The 26,891-nt window shown below is 32.9% G+C and overlaps 1 protein-coding gene across 1 annotated transcript in view; it reads left to right on the forward strand.

Annotated features, from left to right (window-relative positions):
- Positions 1-10,823, forward strand: part of LOC133182550 (uncharacterized) — a 34,370-nt gene extending 23,547 nt beyond the window's left edge. Inside the window, exons 8-21 of the mRNA XM_061317398.1 lie at positions 4,058-4,180; positions 4,288-4,362; positions 4,462-4,586; positions 4,755-4,841; positions 5,946-6,035; positions 6,406-6,528; positions 7,345-7,519; positions 7,746-7,892; positions 8,025-8,110; positions 8,250-8,320; positions 8,727-8,941; positions 9,075-9,213; positions 9,301-9,374; positions 10,783-10,823. Coding sequence (XP_061173382.1) covers positions 4,058-4,180; positions 4,288-4,362; positions 4,462-4,586; positions 4,755-4,841; positions 5,946-6,035; positions 6,406-6,528; positions 7,345-7,519; positions 7,746-7,892; positions 8,025-8,110; positions 8,250-8,320; positions 8,727-8,941; positions 9,075-9,213; positions 9,301-9,374; positions 10,783-10,796 — 1,544 coding nt within the window. The 3' untranslated portion in view covers positions 10,797-10,823. The remainder of the gene's footprint in view (positions 1-4,057; positions 4,181-4,287; positions 4,363-4,461; positions 4,587-4,754; positions 4,842-5,945; positions 6,036-6,405; positions 6,529-7,344; positions 7,520-7,745; positions 7,893-8,024; positions 8,111-8,249; positions 8,321-8,726; positions 8,942-9,074; positions 9,214-9,300; positions 9,375-10,782) is intronic.
- Positions 10,824-26,891: the final 16,068 nt, after the last annotated feature.

Genomic DNA, 26,891 nt, shown 5'->3' on the forward strand with positions numbered 1-26,891 from the left:
CAATTTGGTATTGTATATACAAATTCAATAAATAAAAGTAATATGTACTGTAAATATATTCAAAACTACAGCTCTCTGAAAAGCAAAATAATCATTTAAAATTTACTGCTTTGTACTGGGATGCCCTGTAATAGATGCTGAAATAAATTCAATGATAACTGGATGCTGGGAAACGAATAAGCTGAAATAAAAGTTAGACAGAAGAATTTCAACACACAAACAGCTGATTCCAAACTACTGCAACTTTTTAAAAGTATTTTATTCACAATTTACCTGAAAATCCGCTGCTGGGCTGGTTATATATTAAGGGATGAAGAAAATTATTAACTACTAGAATAAATAAATACAAAAATGAGGTAAATAATAAATAAATAAAGCCAAAGATAAAAAATTGAAACAAAAAACAAAATCGCGTGTTTACAAAAACGAAACTTCCGGTATCCGCAAGATCGGAATATCGAGCTCGATCGAAAATGAAGAACGCAAAGCTAGCTATAAACAGAAACGAACCCGACGGATTTACGGAAGAAAACAAAACCGAACACGTCTGAAAATAAGATATATGTAGTATACTAAAGCTGTCTAATTTAATCTGAAAATAAATAGAATATGTAGGGAAAAGAATATGGGCAAGGGGGTTTAAAACACAAACTTTTTACAACTATAAAATAACAACCCAATCAACCAACCAGAATCTGATCCTCAAATCAAATAATCTTATTTGACAGACAACTATATACCTGTAAAACTGTCTAGTCTGTCTTACTGTCCTGTATGCGTCAAAGCAATAGATGATTAGTATCTACTCCATGATGTTACTTATGTAGTAATATGGGTACCAAGGAATACAGAAATAAAGTGCAATTCAGGTGATCTCTTGTACTCTGCGCTCACTTTTGGCTATATATCCTACACTAAGATCAAATAATATGGCACTTTATAAACAATCAAATAATAAAATGTTCTAACTAATGTGTAAAATAACCGGGGTACCCCATATTCAACAGAGTGTAACGATGGTAACTAACAATGAATATAGTCCTAAAAAAATTACAGCTAATACTGCTGTTCAAAAATTTGACAGACAAATATTTTAATCTACAGGTATGTACATCTATGCACCTCTATGCCGGCATTATGTATCAAGCACAAAAATGACTTACCGATCAGCTGATCTTCAGTTAAACCAATCACAATTGCAGAAAGACACAATAAACACAAATATATACACATTCAATTGTCTATGAGCTCACTCACATACACGTGTAGGCCTGCAGATCACGGTCACGACTGTAGCACTACATTGGTCGTGGTGGATCCAACAGCTCAAATACATGTAGTCTATATATCTATATACCGGTAGTCAGTTAATGGCCATAGAAGATCACATGGTGGGAGTTTGTGTAGGAATCTTCTCCAAGGTAGATCATATCCTCCTGGCGGCGTCTTGTCCCAACGTGGGCGCCAATTTGTAACAGGTTTTGGGTTATTGAAGAATAACAGCCTGTTGAGGGTTCTTTTGACAAGACTTTATTGCCAGGTAAATGAGAAAATCAAATGAGGAAATCATATGATGAAATCAAATGAGGAAACCCTGCAATATTAACAAAATAACAAGTGTAAATATAAGCATAAAAGTAATACAATAATTGTCAAGGGAGATAATTCATTATACACAGAATATACATATATTTCTCCACAATTAAAGAACAATCAATTCCCGTCATAAAACGTTACAATAATTATCATCATAATGTACTTGAACATTATATATTACTGAATAATCATAAAATCATTATATGCATACCATTCTATGGGAATAGGTGTGTAACAGCAAGCAATTATGCTGCATATAAACAATGTATACAGTCTCAGAGGGATCTATAAATTAATTACACAATATTACACACCATAACATAAAAATATGTTACCTTAAAAATAGTTAACAATGAGATCTTTCTATTTACATCATATTTTAAAATATCATTCTCACTGATCTCATTTACTCAGGGAAAGTGCTTGGGAAATATATTAAATATGCAAAATTGCAGATTGGACATTTAATTTAAATATTAGAATCATATTAATTTTAGTAATAAATTGTTAACTTACCAGAAGGAGAAGAAAAGTCGGTCTCTATCAAAAGGTCATAGTCAAAATGTCAGATAACCAAATACACATGATGACTGACCAACCTCTGGACAAAGAATGTCCAGAAAACCAAGAACCTTCTGGAGGGAAAAACATGAACCAATCCCCAAGTAAAATACAAAGTAAAACACCAATGAAATTAAAAGAAACATCCAAAATTAGTCCTGGGTATAATTAATGACCTAAGGCCATTTCTATCTATATACACCTATCAACAAACCATGGGTGAATGCACACAAAAGGCTTTAAACTGAATAATTATGTTATTCAATATGTGCATTTCAAATCAAAATAAATACATCATATGACACTTATTGAAGCACTCAATGAATAGTCCGTCTACCAACCTTCGATCATCGGCCGACCATCGGCATACAATTTTTAAAGTCGGTCGACATTTAGGAATTGGGTTTTCGTACAACTGTCGGCCGAAGATGAAAATCAAACTGCGGCCTAGCAAACGATGATTGGGCGACGGTTGGCCAACTTATAAATATTTTTACTTTTAAAGGTATCGATGTTCCTAAGAATTAATATGACTACTCTGCGTCGCCCGATACTGGTGTCGTCCGATCATGTTTTTCAGCCGACGATACGAATATAATTTGGTCGCCCGACCATCGGCTTAAATGTGACCTAAGCATATCATTTTAATTTTGTTATACTGATGATATACAAGGAATTGTATATGTTTGCATACTAGCTAGGATGCAGGTTCCTAAGAGAAAATGAATTGAAAATAAAAACATCGCAGAATAGTTAGCACGTTGGTGTGAGCTGCTTTAAGACGACCCCGAGATTCAAATATATTTGTAATATGCTTTGTATTCTTTTAAATTAAGCATATATTTGATCATTTCTGTTGCATTTTATTGATTTTCTTACATGGTAAGAAAAATGACACCGGACCAGATAAACTTAACATGTACTGACAACGGACTTTTTGCTTATAAATTGCGATTTCTTAAAACATGTAAGCTACAAAAGGCTGTCACTTGCCTAATACATTGAAAAAGAAGTTTCTCTTCATATTTTAAAATAAAAGAACCATTTCGATGAATTAAATATAAGAAATATATAATTTTCCAGCTCACGATTATGGCTTCACACATGGGTATGTGATCGCCATCCAAAACTCCTCAAAATGTATTGTGGATATCAAATACAGAAATCTTTGTATGGAATACTGAATGTTGTACCTGTTTCCCAAAATTCAAATTTATTCTTAGAATTTGTCAAAAACGTTAAAATTTAGGCATTATGTATAAATTCTTGTATCTTTTGCATGACACCGGACGGATTTTATCATAACCCCACCTGTATGTTTATGACAACGAACCAGTTTTAGTGCTTAACTTTAAAGGTTTCTGACAACGGTACTGCCTAGGAACTTAACGTGTTCCTGGCCGCGTACATGTCATTTTATTAAAATTTCTACTACGTATTCTTGGTTATATGTTTGGGTGCGTATCATTACCGCTACATTTTCAAAATTGTCATTACCGCTACGAAAAAGGTTATATTACCGCTGCATTTAAAAGTATACGTTACCGCTACATTGCCTCTTTCGTTAGCCTGCGGATTATGCATGTACAGAACTACAGATTGATTTAAAGTACATGTACATGCAAAATACCTGTTTCCCCAGCTCACCACGGGGAGGTGAAAGTAAGACTTTGATCGGAATGTTTTGTTTTTTTTTTTTTTCCAATTTTTATTTCAAGTCTATTTTATTTAATAAATATTTTTAGAAAGTGTTAAAACCGAGCAATGTTTATGGATAAAACACATAGTCTTTACATAATTGGTAGACCTTTGAAGGTAATTTGCTTGACGTACTGCTGTCTGGAAATTTCTTATATAAATGTAGCGGTAATGTTGACCTCCCATATTTTTTATACCACAGGTATTGCAGGTGTTGCAGCAGTGCTGGGTATAGAAGAGAATATTGGGATCGCGACATTTGGAGCTCAGACTAGAGTTGTACAGCATATGACAAATGACTATGACAGAGTAATAAAAACTCTAGGTAAAAATTACTTTTCGAAAAAGGTTCTACATTTTATATGATGTCAGTACACATTCTACTCTTCTGAAATGCGCATTCTTTTCATTGATTACTTCCTTACAATACAGATTTGTTGACGCCATCCGGGCCTTCTCCAATGGCAGCTGGTCTTTACATGGCGTTGGCTTGCTGTCTAGGGCACGGTATGATCTCAATATAATTTTGCATTTTATAAAAGAATAAATTAAGTACGGGACTCATGTTTCAAGTCTCCTAGTAAAATTTTGTGCTTAAATTTTCAGATGGAAATACGTCAATGAAGAATATAAGGATAAGATCCAGGATTATTTTATTCAGTGATGGTAAAGGTACACCTGACACGAGAGCTTCTGGTGAAGACGACTTTATCCCAGAATCAAGTGTATTGGTATAACATTTCATGGGCATAAAACTGACATTTACAATTAAAATAACCCATTCTTGAATTATCATTCTTGTAATGGAGAGAGCAATGTATTTTTTTGTGATGCTTTCTTTGTACACGAAATGTTTGATAATATTTGTTTTAGTTCTATGATATTTGTCATTTATATAGACACACATGTGGATAAACGAAACTGCAGCGGACTTGGAGAAGCGTAAATTTCGAGTGTATTCGGTGTCTTTGGTGAATACAATTCCGGTATGTTTTTAAATAATCTTAATACATGTTTATGTATTACAAAAGAAATAGGTTGAAAGCAAGCTGTTGAAAAGTCCTGCAAATGCTTCGAATAAGTTGCAATTTTGCCTAAACTATTTCAAAAGAAACATCATATTTATGAATACGTCTTAAAGTTTGTGAGAGCAAAATAAAAATTCGTGGCCACGAAATAAATAACTCACATATATACTGAAAGAATACAAATCGGGAGCAGAGTAAACACAACCTCTAAAAACGAAAAGTAATCAACTTTAGAACTTGATTAGTTTACTGTTTGTCCGGGAGGCGCAGTGGTAAGAGCGTCTGCTCTAGAATCGCGGAGTAAGGAGTTGATCCTTACGTCACGGGTTTGAATCCCACTGTGGGACGTGAAGACCGGTCCTTCGGATGAGACTTTATAAACCGAGGTCCCGTGTCGAAGTAGGTTCTGGCACGAAAAAGATCCCTCACTGCTCAATGGCCCTGAGTGCCGAGCATACGTCAAAATTTGCAGCTCTCCACCGGCAAGTGGCGGCGTCTCCATATGATTGCAAAATTCTCGAGGGGGACGTTAAACAAACAAAACTGTTCGTTTTCTCCAAATTTTATTGAAATTCTTAAAGCGACTATCTTTTCATGTAAACAATTGGAAATGCAAACATTTTTGAAAAATCTCTCTATTTTTTAAAACCAGTTTGACAAGCATGATTATCCACATTTGGTAACAGGAGTGACCACGAACATCTGCTGCAATCTTTTATATCTTCTGAATCACTAAATGGAAAAAGTGGACAATTTATAAGATACCATTAACAACTTGTAAAGTTTACTTCCCTTTCAGTATTTTCAAAATTTACAGAATGATATACATGTGTGCATTACTTGCTAATGCCAAGAAAAAGGTGTCAAAATATCAAATGATAAGGAGTTACATATACATGTATGTATTATTTGAAAATATCAAATAATAGACGTGCAACATTTTAAGTTTTCTTTTTGCTTGTAACTTTTATGAGTATTCGAAAGAAATATACATGAATGCATGAACAAACGTGGGTTCAAAGCTTTTCATAGACTCTTAAAGCTTAATCTGAAATGTTCCAGGACTTGATGATAGAAGTGTGTAAGAAGACACACGGCAAGATGTACAAATCTTCAGAAATCCATAAGCTAGTCAGGATGACACAGAATATGGTTAGTTCTATAAACCTTAATAGTTTTTGTATTCATGCTAATTGTTGATTTAAGCGTTATAGACTCAAATTTTGTATAAGTATTGGCGCTAAAAACATGTACAAAATCAGGGAGGACTTAAGAGTCCCACTAAAACAATTTATTTTCGGTTCATTTATGCAATATATATAATTATGAATTCCAAATGTATAACTTGCTTTAATCAATAATAGAATATGTTACCGTTACAGTTGTATGACTAAAATTTTAAATCATATATTTACAATTTTTACGTTAATATACTTACATGTAGCATTGCCTATTTCAGTATACATTTATCTGATTAGAAACATAAGTATTAGTACATATTTTGTATACTACTAAATTATAGACACAAGCTGTTGAAATGATTGAAAGAGGAGTTAATTTTGAGGAAGATGATATTTCCTGGAGGAATAAATTAGGACTGTCGGATAACCCACTTTTGAATCATTTGGGTTTTAGCGAAGATTGGGTAAGCATTTGTTTGTTTTTTATTTTTGCTTTCAAAAATTATCATGAAAAATGAATGAAGGAAAAGAATATTCATTTAATATTGCTCTCGCTGTTGCCACCAAGTCGACATTTAGGTGTATAGACGACATTTAATCGATTATCGATAGAAACTTTCATTCATATGTCGACTTGTTATATCCCAGTGAACTCGAAACAAAAGACGCTACAGAGTCTGTTAAATCTGTCCCATACTTGGATGCTATACTGACTACAGACAATAATGGTCAACTGATAACTAAATTGTATGACAAGCATGATGACTTCAGCTTTCCATCGTCAACTTGCCTTGTTTATGTTATGTAATATTCGAAAATCACCTGCATATGGTGTTTATGTCTCCCCACTGATTCGATTTGCAAGAGCATGCCCTGATTATTATCAATTATTAAACCGAGACAAGCTACTGACAAATAAGATGACGTTACAAGGATTTCAACAACCCCGTTTAAAGTCAAGTTTTCTGGCATATTCTACAGTCGTTATAATGACTTTATATTTATAAATACAACCTATTGTTGGGTCGTGTTTTGTCTGACATGTTTCATACCACTTATTAAGTCATTGCTTTAATGCCAAATGTGACTACGGAGTACTCCTTCTACTTGATCAATACATAGGGCTTACAGTGGTTGTGACCGGTCGTCAGGGGATGCTTACTCCTCCGTTCATAGGCACCTAATCCCACCTCTGGTGCTTTCAGGTGTTTTGTCCTGTTGTTTTTTTAACTGGATGAGATTAATCATTATTTGTTATCTTCACCTTTACATATAACCAGGAGGAAATCACCCATTTGGGTAAATTTCTCAGTGACCACGAACCTACGTCAAATATTCATACAGAGTACAAAGACAGTAATCTACCTCCCCTCGGTGCCAGGGTTAGAAGAGGCCCCGACTGGAGGTGGAATGATCAGGATCAAGGAGGTCCGGGAACTGTAATAGGGCATGACGGTAATGGATAAACTTCTCTGCCATGTGTGCTTTCAGAATTAAATTATCTTTTCATCAATTTGCTTGAACAAATTATAAGGCAGATCAGCAAAAAATGAAAAAAATGATATTTTCACTAAACATGTGTATATATGTAAAAAATTAACGGCTAGAATTGTAGTTGCCATCATTTTCAACATGTCTTTTGCAATATTTTAAATATTTTCTGTTGATACTCCACGTACAGAACATACCTCTGTTTGGGTTTTGTGGGATTGTGGACACCGGAACAGCTATAGATGCCACCCACTCCTAGGTTACGACGTCTTGTTAGTGGACGAACCGCGGGTGTTGAAAGGAAGCCTAATCGCTGTCGGCTGTTTAGTTGAGCGAGGTTGTCCATTCAATAATTTATTTCTTTTATCTAATTTGAATGCATTTTTGTAAAGTAACGTAAAAGTAATATTTAGATCGTCATGTAAGAATTTTTATTAGAAATCCAGATGAAAATTAAAAAAAATTGCAGGTGATAATTGGAAGTATGAAAACCAAGATGGGGGAATTGGAAGTGTTGGGGTTGTGATTTACGTATACGGAAATGGAATAGTTATTGTGAGATATTTTATCATTCAACAAGTGTGTTTTTTTTTATTATATTTATAGTTGTCTATTATTTACTGCTTATACAGATCTTGAACAGATTTCCAAGTAATTGATAACCGTCATATATACAATAATGTTTGACTTGCAGGTCAGATGGCCAAACATGAAAAAAGGTCGATACAAATTTGGATGTGATGGATTATTTGAGATTAAATTATGGTGAATATATTGAATTTGATATTTAATTCTATTCAAAATATTTTTTTTTATTTCAAATATTATTTTTTAAAGAAATATTTTGATTTTAGATAGAAATCAGTAAAAAGATCAAAAGCCAATTTAAAAAGTGATAGTGCTAAAATAATTATTGGTAATATGGTGAATTTTGGACTCTGTGTTCAGTGGCGTCACTGAAAGTAATTTTAGAGATATCAAAATCAGTCTTCCCTCAATTCAAAACTAACGATAAATGGTCCTTACCTCATTCTTCGGAATTACTAATTTGGTCAGCAATTTACAGGTTTTTGGGGAAGTACCAAGAAAATTTATTAACATTGTTTGGCGAAAGCTGCGAATACATTACAGTGAAAAATGTATATAACATATGTTCTTTACTTACTTGTAGTGATCCCTTAAAGGTATACGGAAGTGTTGGTAAATTAACGACTAACGTTCAGGCAATCGAAGGTTCACTTGGAGGAGCGGAAGCTATGTCCATTAAAGAAACATTTTCACCCAGTACGTCGGATTCTAAACCTGCAAATAGTAGAAAGGAGGAAGAATATCAGGTTCATGGAACCAAAGAACAAATGAAAGAAAAAGATCAAATCCCATTTTCAGGTTGAGCCTGTATTCTTTTATCACTATATATACAGTGTTACATTTTGCATTACTAGTATAAGAAGTTCTAACGAATGAAGGAATTTACTACATGTATATATACAAGTAAATAAGACTTTCTAATTGCGTTAAGATTGTGGTTTTGATATTATCTGGGCATACAAAAAGAATGGAAGATGGGTTGATTTCCCCGAAGATATAAATAAAAAAATGGAAAAAGCATATGGTAGAAATATGCATGGATCTATGATACTGGAAGTCGATGGATATGTGTGAGTACCATATAATGTAATTTTTGACATTGGTTATTGTACGCAAAATATTCACTAGATTTGAAAAAAAATTACTAATTGTTGAAGATGGAGAGCTTCCTTTTCCAACATGAAGATGGAATGTCAGAAAACACATAATGTGACGGAAATTTTAAGAAACGGTATGATTATATATATATATATATATATATATATATATATATATATATATATATATATATATATATCCCCGTCAAACAATGTTTGGGGGGTATATAGATGTAGGAACCACCTTGTCCGTCTAGATGTCTGTGCAAACGTGTCCGGTCCATATCTTTCTTACGGAGAAACATTAGAATCTACTACTTCACACAAAGATTGTTCATGGCCTGAGGGTGTGTCATGACCTTTACTCAATGTCATTTGGGCAAGTTCAAGGTCAGTGAAAGAAAAAGTTCATAATTAGTGTCCAGTCCATATCTTTCGTATGGGTAAACTTGGCGAGTTATCATTTTACACAAAGATTGCTTATGACCTGGGCAAGTTCAAGTTCACTGACAGAAAAAGCTCATAATACGTGTTTAGTCCATGTCTTTCTTATGGAGAATAATGTTGGGATTTTCCACTTCACACAAAGACTGCTTATGACCTGAGGGTGTGTCGTGATCTTGACCTACAGTCACTATAGAAAAAATGGATAGATAATGCATCCATACTTTCCAATAGAGAAATACCTGAAAAATTGTTATTATTTTTTTCAATGGAAAAACCCCCCCAAAACAAAACAATGTTATTATTAGTATTGATGTTTTATTAGGCTGCGACTTAGTTTTATTCATTAAGAATATAACGAGCAATTACCGGTAAATTTTCATTCTTAATGTTTAAACAAATTGTGAGCACCTCTTAAATCAATCAAATACTAGTGTTTGTGACTTGGCACCTTCTCTGAAAAAACCAGCGGGGGTATTTGTCCATAATGGTCAGTTTTAGTTTTTTAAAGAGAGAAATAAATATACAGTTTGTATAACATGAAGATAATTACTAAGACGAAATACGAAATGATCACTCCTCAAACATGGTTTTGATTTTACATGTGTCGGGGTATAATGGATTATCTAGCTGAATTTTCATCTCCCTTTGAATTTTCATTATAAAAGTCAGGAAGAAAAAAATACATTTTTTGTCACATATAGTAATCTTATGGATAATTTCTTCCTTACAGAAATAATCCCTCCTCAAACATGGTTTTGATTTTACATGTGTCGGGGTATAATGGATTAATATCTAGCTGAATTTTCACTTCCTTTTGAATTTTCATAATAAACGTCAGGAAGAAAAAATACATTTAAATGAAATGTACAGTTGTTCATCACATATAGTAATCCTTCCTTACAGAAATAATCCCTCCCCAAACATGGTTTTGGTTTAACATGTGTTGGGGTGTAATGAATTATCTAACTGAATTTTCATTTCCTTAGTCTTTTGAATTTTTATAATAAACGTCAGGAAGAAAAAATACATTAGGATGAAATGTACAGTTGTTAATCACATTTAGTAATCTTATGGATAATTTCTTCTCCTTTACAGAAATAATTGATTGAGGCAGAGAGGAAGGTGGTGGTGATCAGAAAAGGTTGTGATTCAAAGCACTGCAAAATTAATTTATGAGAGAAAAAATTGCAGTAAAATCTAACATTGTAGTCACGAAAGCTAATTTAAAATTGATTTAATATATGTTGAATGTTTCAAAAGTCGTTACTACGAGAAATAAGTCTAAGAGAAAACTTGAGCAATGAGTTTTAAAAACAGAATAAAATGTTTAATTTCTATAAAAGAGTCCATTTTTAAAAATTTTTTTTAGTTGGATAATTTCTTTAATTCTTTCAAAAATGCAATTCCCCCGACAGTTCTGATTTGAATCGAATAAACATTGTACAAAGACCGCAGTACATAATTATAGGTATCGGTTTTTTGATTTAGATGAATGGTGATTCGATGAAATAAAATAAAGCAGCGGACGATCTATTTGTGGTGACATGGGGAAATGAGACTTTTTTTTATTAGTTCGGTGAAAAAAAACTCGTTTATGATAACATGTATAAAAATCATGAGTAAAATATTTAAAAGATTTGCTTTAAGTAAGTATTAATTTTTTATTGTTGTTATATTTGACAATTTTATTTTCATTTTCTCATCAGATAATTATTAATGTATGACTATATGAAAAAGAGGTACAATAGGTACTCCCCAACATGGAAGTGTATGATATGAAAACAAATCGTTAGAATATTGCAGTGGCAAAAGTGATAAATTGATTGATTGTATGTTGTTTAACGTTCTGTTCGAGAATTTTTCACTCATATATAGACGTCATCATATACCGGCGAAGGGCTTCAAATTTAGACCTTTACTCGGCACTCAGGACCATTGAGCAGTGAGGGTTCTTTTTGCACAAGGCCTACCGTGACACAGGGCCTCGGTTTTTAGGTCAGTCGCAGCCGTGATTCGAACACACGACCTTCCGATCACGGAGCGAGCGCTCTACCGACTGAGCTATAGTAACTTGAGTTGAAGCGTTTGTAGAACTAGTAAAAATTGTTTTGAATATGCTACAGCTGCGAATGTTACAACGATAATTTTGTCTTCACTTTGCATCAATCTTGTTGTCCATCACCGCTCCGTGCAGAAATCATCGGCATCGTCACGTAACAAAGATCCAGGGTCATCAGCACGTGGATCTGAATATAACAATTCTTTCTTATGATTCATCACTGATTTCATATCGATGAATTAATTTGATAAAAACGCGTGTCATTTCTATTTATATTGCAATTTGTGTGCTTTTTTTTCTTTTTCTTTTTTTTGGGGGGAGTTGGGGGTTGCAATATCTTGCACTTTCCTTGGACGCTTACTTGTGAAAGTACTCTCTGAAAATGCTTAATTTTATGCAGCCGATTTGATGCTTTGCATTAACTTTACTTGTTTGAAAATGAAGACAGAATACAGGGTTCTCCACAAGGGGTTTTACCAAGGCGGCCTGCTGTGGATAAAATGTGCGCCATGGTTAAACGAGCTGCGTCATAGCCAAAATCTGCGGTCGCCATGATTGAATTTTTATTGCATTTCAGTATTGACACCTACTTTCTAATAAGTTGAGTAGTAAGTTGTGTTCATACTACGAAGCTTGCACCTTCTCTCAGAGAGAAAGGGAGAGAGTGTGCTGAATAAACACGATCCTAGATCGGCAAATGACCGTGAAGCGAGACAATAGACTATTCACGCGTCCGCCATCGAAATACGAAAACGAGGCTGACCTGACAAACTAGCGTTCTTGACAACGAGAAAGATGGCGAAGTTTGGTGAAGGTCAACCAGCATGGACGCGTTCTCTCGCAACTGTACCAAAGATAACCGACGATGTGATATCGGCGTGGTCATCCAAATCAAAAATTCCAAATAAATCACTCAAAAGAGGATACTGCAATTTTGCTGAAGGCTATGTACACGATATTGAAGGTTTGTTTACATATTTTCCGAGGGCCCATATTTGACAGCATACATAATACATTTAACTTCTTTACGTTGATATATGTTATTATGTTCCCCAAACGAAGTTTGGGAACATATTGTTTTTACTCTGTTTCTTATTATTATTATTATTATTATGTTCCCCAAACGAAGCTTGGGAACATATTGTTTTTACTCGATTTCTTATTATTAAGGTCTTCCGTTTCCACGGAAGACCTTATAGTGATTCTATTGTTTCTTATTAAGGTCTTCCGTCTTCACGGAAGACCTTATAGTGATTCTATTGTTTCTTCTTCTTCTTCTTATTATTATTATTCTTTTTTTTTTAGACAAAATTTTGTGCACGCGATTTCTCGAAAACTATTCAATGAATTTCTTTGAAATTTTCAGGGATAAAAGGTCTTTATATGAATTTTAAATAAAATTCCGTTTTTTGGTAAATTCGGTTCCAGTGCCAAGTTATGGACAATTTCCTGATTTTAAAATGAAATTTTGTCCTCGAAGGATCTAAGAAACGGCTAAAGATATGAACTGGAGACTTGTTAGAGATGATAGACCATGACTTCTAGATGTTCGAAATTACCTTGGTTTTCGTCGTCAGTACTTCCGGTCGTCACCGGAAGTGTTCAAAGAAATCGTTAAATTTCAACTTTTCTTTTTTTAATCAAATCTTGCATCACATTATTGCAACTCTTTCGCAGTTTCGAAATATGTTGGTCCCACCGGAAACAAAAACGACAACTTCCGGTTATAAGAGAAAAACTACATATTTTGAGTATTTTACTTTCCCATAAATATCTTTCATAGGTAAAGTATTTGAAATGATTTTTACATATGTTATATAGATTGCAAATGTCTAGAGTTACGTCAAATATCTTTGCAAAATTCACTTCCGGTCGCGTGTTTTTCTGTCCTCAAAGTGAGAAAATATCTGAGCGAGATCTTAGAAACGGTAAGAGATTAAGACAACAAACTTATTTGAGTAGTAGACCTTGAAGAGTAGGCAAAATTATTTAGGTTAAACTGTCAGCCGTCACTTCCGGTCGTCACAGGAAGTGATCAAAGAAATCAAAATATTCAACTTTTCTTGTTGAAATTGAAACTTGCATCACCTTATTACATCTCTTTCGCTGTTTTGAAATATGTTAGACTCCTCCGGAAACAAAAACGTTAACTTCCGGTTTTAGGAGATAAAATACGTTATTTCGATATTCAACTTTCTCATAAATATCGCTTATAGAAAAGGATTGAAATGTTTTAATACATGTTGTAGATACTGCAATGTCTAGAGACACGCTAGAGATTTTTTATAAAATTCACTTTCGGTCGCGTGTTTTCCTGTCCTCAAAATTAGAATTTGTTCTCACAATTGCTCGGCAACAATAAATGACTGAAGTCTGAAACTTTCAGGACTGATAGTCCGTCATCAGTTTATTTGCATCGTATGAAAATCGTGTGTCGCGTTACTTCCGGTGGTGACAGGAAGTGATGCAAAAAAGTGAAAGGTTCATGGTTAGCACGTTGGATTTTCACGCTGACCACCAGGGTTAAATCTCCAGAGTGTCTGAATTTGTTTTATCACTTTTTCAGCTTGAATTTTCGTTTTTATTTTCAGAATCGGACGGAAGACCTCTCATTGCTCGCAATGAGTTTCTAGTTATTATTATTATTATTATTATTCTTTTTTATTCTTATTTCTTCTCCGGTACTTTTTTGTCCGCGAGTGTTCTCGGAAACTGCACATCCAATTGAGTTAAAACCTTTTTAGGGTTACTAGGTATGTTATGTAGATTTGCGGAACGAAGGTCATTTTGCGCGCACGTGCACGCACGTGCACGCACGTGCGTGCGCGTGCAATGCGTAAAATGACCAATATACATGATATACTGTAACTTTTATATTTTTTGATGAAATGCTTTGATACTCAGAATACAAGGATATATTAAAAGTGTAGACAAGATGACATGGTCAACATGCACATGTATGCACGTGCGCGCACGCGCAAATCGTAAAATGACCAATTTACTTGACATAGACGTAACTTTTATATTTTTTGATGAAATGATTTGATTCTCAAAATATTTATATATATTAAAAGTGTAGACAGGATGACATGGTCATCATGCACATGCATGCATATGCATGCACGTGCGCGCGCATGCAATCTGTTAAATGACCAATATATTTAATATAGTCGTAATTTTTATATTTTTTGATGAAAAGCTTTGATATTAAGAATATACAGATATATTACAAGTGTAGACAAGATGATGTGGACATCATGCACATGCATGCACATGCACGCGCGTGCAATGTGTTAAATGATTAATATACTTAATATAGCCGTAACTTTTATATTTTTGGATGAAAAGCTTTGATACTAAGAATAAACAGACATATTATAAGTGTAGACAAGATGGCATGGTCATTATGAACATGCATGCAGGTGCGCGTGCGCGCAATGCTAAGATGACCAGTATACTTGATATAGCCGGAACTTATATGATTGCGCCCATGGGAAAAGGGCCCTTATGGCAATTTTTACACATTTTAAGTTTTTCATGGATATTAATAGAGGAAGGTTAGAAGTTGCCAAATCTGAATTTTTATGGTCCTACGTCAAAACTAAGTAGGTTTTTTCTTCATTTATATCAATGATACTGTAACAGGTAAACAATGACGTCATGTTACTTTCGCACTAACGTCAAAAGTTTCTAGAGTGAATATGACTTTCAGTTTGCATTGTAATGTTACTACGGTAATGAATGTATGTTATTGAGCATTTCCAGAAACATTTTTAAGTCATTGTCTCTTTTAATAATTGTATAATATGATAATAAATAGTTGTATTAACTATTATCCATCAGGCACGCCTCAGTGGTGTATAGAATTATGAGTGTTTGTTTGTTTTACATTTCACTATGCTGGAATGTCAGGAAAACCAGAGAAGCAAGCGGCTTCTGTTCAATATCAATTTATTCTCTCAAAACCAAAGTATTTATCTCATGTAATATCGTTTGAGAAACCTGTAGAATTCATTCGAAAAACATCTCATTTTAAGCATGGCTCTCGATAGGACAAGATATCAATTTTTTTTTGGGGGGGGGGGGATGGGGAGGGGGGTTTGAATCCAGTATAAACGATATCTCTTTCAAAATGTGACGTTAAAAAATATTTCAAAAAAATTCTCGGGAACAACAACAAAATGGATGCTGCTGGGTAGTGAAAATTTGTTGTTGTGTTTTTTTTGTTTTGTTTTTGTTTTCTAAATATAATAAGACAGAAAATTTGTGAAATGTAGTGAGTTACCGTATACTGTACAACAATTTAAGGACATTAAGTTGATACACTGCATGTTAAGCAATATTCGATAAAAAAAAATTTCAAACAAAAAATCATCAGGACTTCTGCCCGCATGTGGTAACAAAACTTCTTTTTTTTTAAATTGAAATGATACACATTTTTTCAGTCACAGCAAGGAAACTTTTTGAATAATTAATTCTAAGTAAGCAGGTTGATAAATTATAAACAAATGGATGAATTATAATTCACATGCATTTAAAATGAAAGGAACAGATCCAGGATGACCAGTGGTTGGATTGTATGTGTGTGTGTGGGGGGGGGGGGTGTTAAAAGTTAAATGACAGAAACATGCAATACTTGTAGTTAACATGAGTTTAATAGCATACGAGGGTTGTCGTATTTTTAAAATCTTCCTACATTTTAGGTGTGCAGGGGGGGGGTGCCTTCCAACCACCAACCCCATAACCTCCAAATACGTCATTTGGTTAGGTTTGAAATAATATTGAAATAATTCCTCAATTTTTTTTTTTTTTTTGCACCTTGAACTCTCTCCTTACGTACAAGTATATAAGCATGGTCATTTTCAAAACGAACAGCGATCATGAGCTCCACATGCCTGGAACTGGAAACTTAACTGCTATCAAATCTAGTTAATCCTAAAATAACGATTTTGTTTGATTTTGTAAAATAAAATGGTTTTAGAAGAACATGTATACACTAGGTATTAATAGATATCGGGTATTTTATTGTCATTTCAACATACTTTATCCGAACTTTGAATGAAATCAATATGTCATTTTTTTAAATTAATATCAAATAGATTTTTCTAAGAAATAAATAAATAAATAATCAGATATATGTTGTCGTTATGAATCAATGACATGCAGATTAATTAATAGATTTTTTTCGGCTGGGGGGGGGGGGGAGGGGTGTGTGAAAATTAATTGAAAGTTTTATATATCCAGTCAGTTAAATGCGACTGGTTCATAATATTCCTTGACTGGCTGAGTTTTTAAATGACAAATTTTTTTACGATGTGGCACACATTTAGGTACATGTAAATATTGTTATGTGATGGTGTGTGTAGAATCCCCCTCCCCCCCCCTCCCCCATTTCTCGCGGCTTCTTTATTGTATGAAATTCTAATGTTATTGATTTCAAAAGTTATTGTATATGAAGTTTTACAATATAAAAATTCCATTCTGGCCCCATGCTAGAGACTTGGATATGCTTATCCTTGTAAAGCTTTACAGATACACTGTAAAGTAGGTAGGTCCCGGTAATATAAAATGACCCTAGCCCTCTTTCCCGGTCTCCAGCACTGCCACAAAAATGAAAACTTGCAAACATATTCTTAGTCTTTTGTGCGGTATATTTTTAGCATTTAATTTAATTTGTACAATGCATGTTTAAATACAATTTGATCTTAACAAAATTTATTTTAATAAATCCAAATGACAAAATCAGCCTGTTTACATAATTCAACGGCAAGTTAAGCAATATCATATATACTAAACCGATAACTGAGATTATTATTTCAATAAGAAAACGAGTTTTAGATTGATAATAGAACTGTAATGACATACAGTGCGGAGATTCTATGAATGACAAAGATTACATATATTTGACTTTTAAGGAGGCTGGGGGGTCAACAAATTAACCACAAATTAACCACCAGATTTAACTTAATTTTTTAGATATGATATCTTAAGCTGTCAACTATCATTTGGCAAAGAAAAATTTCAAAAATTTTAGTTTTAAAATTTGATCATTTTCTATATCTTCATATGGAGCTCTTCTTCTAAAGGAGATCAATATAGTCTAAAAATGGCCACAACCCCCCAGCCTCTTTAAGTGACTAAAAACTGCAGATAAAGCTAAAACCTTTGAACTTTTTTATGCACAACACGAGTTCCAAAATGTTATATTTTCGAGTTACTGAAAATAAATATACAGCAAAATAAAAAAAAAAAGGAGATAGAGATTTCTTTTCATAATACGATATTGTTGTGTTTTTGAAAATTCGCCTTTTCATTAAAGTTTCACATTTCACATTGTATTAATAAACTGGATTTAATGTAACATCTCTCTCTCTCTCTCTCTCTCTCTTTCTCCCTCTCTCACACACACATCAGGTATACATACATGTAAACTTTTTTTAAAGCTAGAACAATTAGAACAATTTTATTTCATTCGATAGTTTTTGTTTGTTTTCAAGTACTGACATCGGAAGTGGCAACAACAAAAATAAGACGAAACAATTTTAATTAAATTTCATTTTATTTAATTTATTTAAATTTATGATCATTATTACCGAAAAAAAAATTTAAAATTCAAGTTATTTTAAAAAATAATTTCATGTTAAAATAAATAGATGCACATGTAACAGAATTAAAAAATAAATGAAAGTCTGGTTCAATGTAGCATCTATTTCTTATTCTATTTTTTTTTTTTCTCTTTCACTTTGACAGCAGCTAGTTCCATGAGCTTTCAAAAATACTTTTAAAGAAAATATAAATATAATACTTACAATTAAAACGTTTTTTTAACTGATGATAAGTATGATTTTTAAAAATATTTTTTATCCTACGGGAGCAAATTTGTATGAGTATGTTGATTTTGAATGGTGTTATAAAAAGAAAGAAAGTCCCTCTCTGGTACCTCTCTAATATCTCGCTTGTCAGAGTTACCTCTCTTGTTTTTATTTATAGTTCTTAAAAATAATGTCACGTCTGACATTCGTTCGTACTTTTGCTAGATTTGTGAAAACTTACAAGAATACTTTTCTTTTCTGTTGGAAGAAGTGTGATCAGTTTCAAATTTTTGGCAATTAAAGCATTTTACAACAAAAATTTATGCACGATGTACCAATGCTTTAATGTTTACATGATCGATGTGTTGAGAATGGTGGGGCGGATCTTATACAGGAAAACGATTTCCTCTGCAATATTTTGATAATATACCCGTGTCTAACAAATCGCATTCGTTCATCCATATTCAATTATCCAGAAAATCACCTTGTCTGAAGCTTCTATACATGTATAGAAAATGCATAGCCCAGATCAGAGACATGTAGTAAAGAAACGGGTCTCGAATAAAATTCTAAATATTTTAATTAATATCAGTGGACTTGAAGATCAAGACGTGAATTAAAGATATAAATGAAAATAAATAATTATTTCAATGTTGAGAACAACGACAAAAGTGAGCTAGACGTGTAAAAACGTAAAACACGTGGATAAAAAAAAAATCTGCGTCGACGCTCACCGTCTGCAACGTCATATCTTTATGACGTTATTTCTCTGTTTTAGCAAAATTGCCATAAGGCCCTTTTGTCATGGGCGCAATCATATATTTTTGATGAAATGTTTTGATACTGAGAATATAAAGATACATTAATAGTATAGACGGGATGACATGGTCATACTGCACATGCATGCACGTGCGCGCGCGTGAAATGGGAAAAAACGACCAATATACTTCATTGCCTTATTTAATGAAGCTTACAGGAAATAAGACACCAAAAGGGAGTTGGGGAGCGTTTGGGGAACATCTGTAACGGTGCCCGTTACAATTATAACTAGTTATTCTTTTTTTCTACTTTCTTCTCCGGTACTTTTTTGTCCGCGAGTGTTCTCATAGAACCACTCATCCGATTGACATGAAACCTTTTTAGGGTTAATAGGCATGTTGTGTAGGTGTTCGGAACGAAGGTCATTTTGCGCGCACATGCATGCACGTGCGCGCGCGTGCAATGAGTGAAATGACTGATATACTTGATGAAGCCGTAACTTTGATATTTCTTGATGAATTGCTTTGAAACTCAAAATATAAAGATACATTAGTAGTCTAGACAAGATAACATGGTCAAATTAGCGTGAACTCACGCGCATGCACGTGCGCTCTTCTCTGATTGGCTGATACAAAAATCTCAATAATTTCCTTGTTTTTTGACAAAATACTTTGAAATTTAGAATATAAGTATATATTATAAGGTGCTACAACATGTTATATAGGAAATTTCTTGAAAACACGCGCATGTAGGTGTGCTGCAATCTGATTGGTTGAAACTTTAAATGTCTATAACTCCCTTGGTTTTCAACAAAACAGGATGAAATTTATGACATGGATAGGCACATAGAGCTCCTACATTATAATAATATCAAAATTGAATGCAAGGACCTGCATGTGCGTATGCTGAATTCTGATTGGCTAATACTTAAAGGGTTACATCTCTCTTAATTTTCAATGAAATTCTTTAATATTTAACACAACTGTATGTATTGTAAGACACTATAAGAAAATTAAAGTGAAAAATGTAGAAAACATGTGCAAGCACATGCGCTGAAATTTGATTGGCTAATACCCATATGGCTATATCGGAGTAGTTTTCCAATGAAATACCCTTAAAAATAAAGTGTCCATCTATATTACAAAAGTATTCTCTAATTTATTTAAGCTTGTAGAAAATGGGGCATCATAAGGGATTTGGGGAGCCGTTTGGGGAACATCTGTAACGGTTCCCGTTACAATTAGCACTAGTTATTATTGAGATTTGATGGACGGAAGACAATAAAGATACACCACAAGTAGAGAAGAATTATTTACATTTGCAAATATTTTTCTTAGATGAACCCATTTAAGAGAAAATATGTTCAATTCTGTATGAACTTATTAGTAGGTCAGAGGTCATGGCGTGACCGAATCAAGGCCTACCTTGTCTACATATTTCTGTCACAGTGACACTGGTTTCGGAACTTCGAAGCCGTTAAAGCGAAGAAAAGGATAAAATTATTGAAACATATATTTTTTTCGTTCAACAAATGATCATTAGATCTTTCTTCGGTGTGAAGAATGTTTTAATGCGCCTAAAATCACGCTTACCTTTTTAACCCGAAATTCCTTTGAAGGTATGTAAACTGAAGACGATAGCACCGCTTTTGACTTCATATATAAAGAACTCATACAATAATAGTAAGATTATTCCCAGTAGCGATCGCTGTTTTTTCATTATGAACAAATATTTCCTGAACTGGACTGCTGAACATCAATGTAAATATTCAAATGTTGGAGCGAGGCGAACTTTCAAGACCAAACAGCTTCTAGGTCATTGCGCGTCACAACATAGCAATACGGCGGGCCGTGTAATAAATGCAGTTCTATTCAGAATATTCGTCTCAAATGTAAATAAAAGTAATAAACAACAATGTTAAAAAGTTCACTGGGAAATGAACTTGGTTGGTACGTGATCAAATCTTCTGAGAAGCCCTTTATTGTTTATTTCTTTAATACTTTTTTAGTTATTCTTTTTTGAGGAAAAAATAAATAATTATAAAGAAATTTATTGTCACGTTATGTGAAATGTACACTAAGGTGGGAGTGGTTCATATAGAGCATATAGATCGAAATATTTATGCAGTCAGCTGTTCAAAGAATGCATGTTCCTTACGTAAATGTTATGATGATGAGGTTATTTACCTTATGTCATTTATTAAAACGTGGATTTTTTTATTTGTTTATAATAAATTTATAAACTATTTACATGTATATGTCTTTGTTTAATTTTTCAATTATTATTATTTAAATTTCTTGATTTTGCTTTATTTTTATAGATTTTTCCCTTTTGAAAATTTGCAATGCATTTCAAACAGAACATGGAATTTTACAAATAAATAAACAAAGCACTATGATAACCTCCAATATGCAGATACACATGTAAAATGCATGTGTTATATATATATATATATATATATATATATATATATATATATATATATATATATATATATATATATATATATATATATATATATATATATATATATATAAAGTAGTTTTATAGTGTTTTGATGGTAACCGTATGTTTACCAGAAACTAAATTCAAATACATCTACACATTATACAAACACATTTCAAATTTTAGGGTTCTTAATTTTCATCAACCTTATTGTGTGAGGTTATGTCTTGGTTCTCGGATTGCTGGGAATGCTTCGTTTTAATTAAATGTGATGTGTATATAGTATATAATTGCATTTTCAATGCCTGCAAGTTTGAAGATGTGCAGGTGTACTATAAATCAGATTGAGTAATGCACATGTATATACCACATACTTTAAAAGAATGAAAGACGAGCTATGATTATGATTTAGAGCAATGGATTTCAATGATATTTTCATTATGCATAGTGGGATGTGAAGTGAATATACATGCAGATTAAAAATGCAATCCTTAGGAAAATATTGATGTGGTCAGAGACAACAATTGATGTAGAATTGATGCACTGAGAATTAACCAGTGACATTTATTAAAAAATATTGATTAAGCCAGGATCTTTTTCCTCTTGTCTTTATAAGTTTATTCCACATGTACATGTAATATGTTCCACACTACCATATACACAAACATGTCAAATTCCTGTACATGGTACATGTATAACAGAGAACATAGTGTATATTATACCAAGAAATCCAATTTCTCGTGTTTATACAGCTGAAATTTACATTCATGAAATTAACACATGGATCATCTTTGCTTTTCTTTCCTAGTACATGTAGCAAATGAATCCCAAATTGTTTTTATTTTCTTTTATACATTTTTTGTTTCATATTATTTGTCTGAATTTATTTTCATTTGCTGAAATCAGTTCCATTTTTTTACTTGGTTAGATTTATTTTTCCGTTTCCTAAGCAATTTTCATTTACAAGGAAGCTAAGTAAGCTTTTTCTATTATTTCAGTGAGACCATGTACATCAGGGGGCACTGGTGCTAGTATTAGAGCCAAGTGCTTTCCCTCTATGAGGAAAAATGATTCCCCACATAATTTACAAATTGTCATAAAATCTGCAGCTGGTACCTATGTTGAAAGTTCTAACTGCACATGTAAAGCTGGCTCTGGACATTGCAGCTATATTTTAGGCCTTATGTACACATTAGCTAACTATCAAAAACTTGATTTGAAGACAGTACCATGTGTCAAATCTAAGACATCAATGCCTCAAACATGGCATATACCATAAAGATTAGAGGGCATTCATCCTGAGGCAGTTGAGGATGTACATATTCAGAAAATTACATGTAAAAAATTAAAAAGAACAGATGGTGTGAAATCAAAATTTTATTGTTCAATACAACAACCAATTCCATATCGGAACATCTTAGAATCTCTCAATGAAAATTTGATGACAACAAATACTCAATTCAAAACCATACTGCCACCTTCCTCCAAAATTAATTCCATTGAGACCATTGAATCAAAAGTTGGACCAGTACCTAGAGGTTCCCTTCTTTCTTATCAGCAAAAGAAAATTGACGACAGTACTGATACAATTATAAACAATCCTGCTTTTCCTACCTATCCTGGGTACACTTTACCTACACTTGATCAAAATTTAATACAGTTCTAAATCTGGGTGAACAAAATTTTTATGATGGACTTACTGTATCTAAAACCGATTCTGACGACATTGAACAAAATACAATTGAACAGTCTAAAAGTCCCTACTGGAATTCAGCAAGAAAACACAGAATTACTTCATCTAAATTCAAAAGAGTTTGTTCACGGAAAAAAGATTTTGAAACTTTGGTTGAAAAAAATAATACAATTCAAACAGCAGCAATGAAATTTGGACTTGAACATGAACAGGAAGCAGCAGAAGCATACGCCGCAATTACAGGAAACAATGTGTTTAAAGCAGGCTTAAGTTATCAACCCCTCATGTTTTTATCTTGGAACTTCACCTGACAGGAAAGTCATTGATCCCAACTCTGTTCCTATGTATGGGCTACTATAAATAAAATGTCCGAATGCAGACTCGATTACGAATTTAAAATATTTAACTCTAGTCAATAACAGCTATAAACTAAAATCCTCCCATGAATATTACTATCAGAAAATGGGTCAAATGGGTTTGACCGGTGCTCTGTTGTGTGATTTGTTCATTTGGTGTCGAGACGACTACCATCTAGAAAGAATTAACTTTGTACCTGGAAAGTGACAGGAAATGAAACAAAAACTTGACACGTTTTACTTCCATTACTATTTACCAAAAATATGTTCAATACTGAATATAACATCTATAATGGATCATTAAAAAACCCAGTACATGTGAGTACATGCATGCTGGTATTTTGTTTGTTTGGTTTCTTTGTTTAGCCAATCCAAAAGTTCAAATAAGCTTTTTTCTAATTAAAGGAAGTCTGTCATCTATTTATTTCAAATGAAATACACTCTCTATATATATAATGGGGAGATGATTGGGAAATAATGAAAATTTGGCATCATAATTTTTTTTCTAACTCTAAAAACCACTGAGCCAGAGAAGGCAAAAGCTTCCTTATATTGTGTAGATCCAAGTTTGTTCAAATATCTTGACTTCTATAGCACATTGAAATATACAGATGTATGGGGGAAATATTTAAGAATATCAGGAATTAGTCATACATGAATTAATATGCCAGCATCTTAAGGTAATGTATGTTCAAATTTGTTCAAAGGCCTGTTCTTTTCAAAAAGTCATTTATGTGCTTGTTCATTCAAAAACAAAAAAATCGTACAAAGTGCATCTTAATAAAAAAAAAAAGGCTTCAAAAATGCATCAATTGTGTTAAATACCAGAAGTACTGATGAAGTAAAATAATGTTAGCATTACATATACAGTATAATTCAGAAATACTTGTATATAAATCAAATTTTAAAATATGTGCATTAGATTTTCAAAATTGGTTACAGAAACCTTGATACATTAAAATCTCATGGTATAAAATCTGTTTCCAAAATATCTTTTTCTCTTGAAATACAAATCAAGGGAACTTTACAAAGATAAATCAATTTCCCAAAGCATGCAAATAAAAAAAAATTAAAGTTGTGCAATTAGGGCATATTTCTGTTTTAAATATATATATATGATTGTGTACTATTTCACTTGTACATGTCTAGTATAATTCAAATATGCAGATGATGTTCATTTACATGTAACACACTTCAACAGTATTACACAATTGAAAATAACCCTCAAAATAAATTTTCTTTAAAATTGGTTAATAAACAACAAACAGACCAAATCTGGTTTACAGTCCCAGCAACAGACAATGGCAGAACATTATCAAAAATATGATACTCTTTACATCTTCTGATAGCTCTTTCAACATGAACTCTTAGTCTTGCTATTTGCTGCGTTTTAATAACTTCATCTTTACTAAACTTTCCTTTACTTCCTAAAAAGGGGGGAATAACCAAATGTGCACCAACACTGTCTAGTAAATCTTATGTAAAAAACTTTTGTCAGCCATCACATCATCACCTTGTTCTAAAACATCAAGTATACCACTTCTTTGTGTTACATCTTTATCTGAAATATAGCCAGTAAATAATCTGCTAACAAAACATACAGCACCATGAGGGGTTATACCAATCAAGCCTTTAAAGGTAGTATGAGACTTGTAATTAGAATATGTCTGAGAGTTAAGTACTTTGGCACTTGGAGTCTGCACACGTACTTCAGTACAATCCAAAATAACTCGTGTATTGGGAAAAGTAGCCTTAAAACATTCTGGCATATTCTGACAATATCTAAATCTGGCCATATAGGTAAACATCCCAAAACACAATACAAGTAATTACTCCAAGTAATAATAATTCGACTAACAGTACTTTGAGACACACAAAAACGTTGTGCTAGATTTTCTTTAAAAAAAACTTGTCTAATTCTGCACAAAAACATAAAAAAAACTGATCTACAATTGGCAAAGATTCTTTTCTAAAAGGGTTACAATCAATATTCTTGTTTCTCTGAACCTGTGGCCACCTGATCATATTTGAAGCTGTTGGCTCAACAACATTATATACAGCACAAAAAATATCATTATTAGAAAAACCATTGTAAACATTTAACAAATTTGGATCTGTAGGAAATCTCTCAATTCCAAACTTCTCCACTTTCTTCTCAAGGTGCTGTACCCTTTCTTCAAGATGGGAAATATGTATCTTCATGGCCTGCAATATAGTATTACACAATGATATTGTACATGGTTTACCTAATCCAAATTAATATCAACATTACCACAATATCACAAACAGTGACATTTTCTTGTTTTTATTTAAATTTGTACAAGCAATTGTATACAGTAAGTTTACACAATTAAATATTATATTATTGAAATGACAAATGTACATCATTGCATGTTTCATTGATGGAACAGCCGCTACTCAAGAAATCTATACAGGTGGTTTGCTTAGCAGTGTTAACTGATAGATTAACAATGTGGTTTTCCTAAGAAATAAAGGCGATGATATTTATTGGATGTAAATATACAAGTAAATTTAGGGTGGCTATTAAATTCATTCCTTTACTGGTAATTTAATTTTCTACCATTAAGTGGATTATCAAACAATTTTCCCTTCAAAAATGCCATCAAATACTATAATGTTTAGCATATCGACACATTTTTTTTTCATGCAAGTCATTGAGATATAGGCAACACTGGTTATACAATTTAAGCTTATTTTTTATCCAATCAAACTGCACGTTACAAATAGAATATTCAATTATAAAATTATATTGAAAAATCATAGGTTTTTTTAAGATATCGCCTGGAAACGCTAGTTTCATACACCGACAGAATGTGTACATGATTGTATTTATGACCTTAAGCTTTGGACTTCAAAATCAATAGGGGACTTCTTAAAAACATAGGGAATAAAGATATGAAATTAAATTCAAAAAACTCAAAGGCTATATTTGACATATCGTCCAGACACAAAGTGTTACAAACCAGACAGAATGATAGACAGATATACATACAGGCCCAACTTAATATTTCCAACTTTCAGTGAAAGTGGGGGACAAAATTACAGAATGAAAGATGGTC

The sequence above is a fragment of the Saccostrea echinata genome, unplaced genomic scaffold, assembly GCF_033153115.1.
Source record: "Saccostrea echinata isolate AGI-Se365-2 ecotype Australia unplaced genomic scaffold, CSIRO_AGI_Sech_v1 ptg000009l, whole genome shotgun sequence".
NCBI classification, from domain to species: Eukaryota; Metazoa; Mollusca; class Bivalvia; order Ostreida; family Ostreidae; genus Saccostrea; species Saccostrea echinata.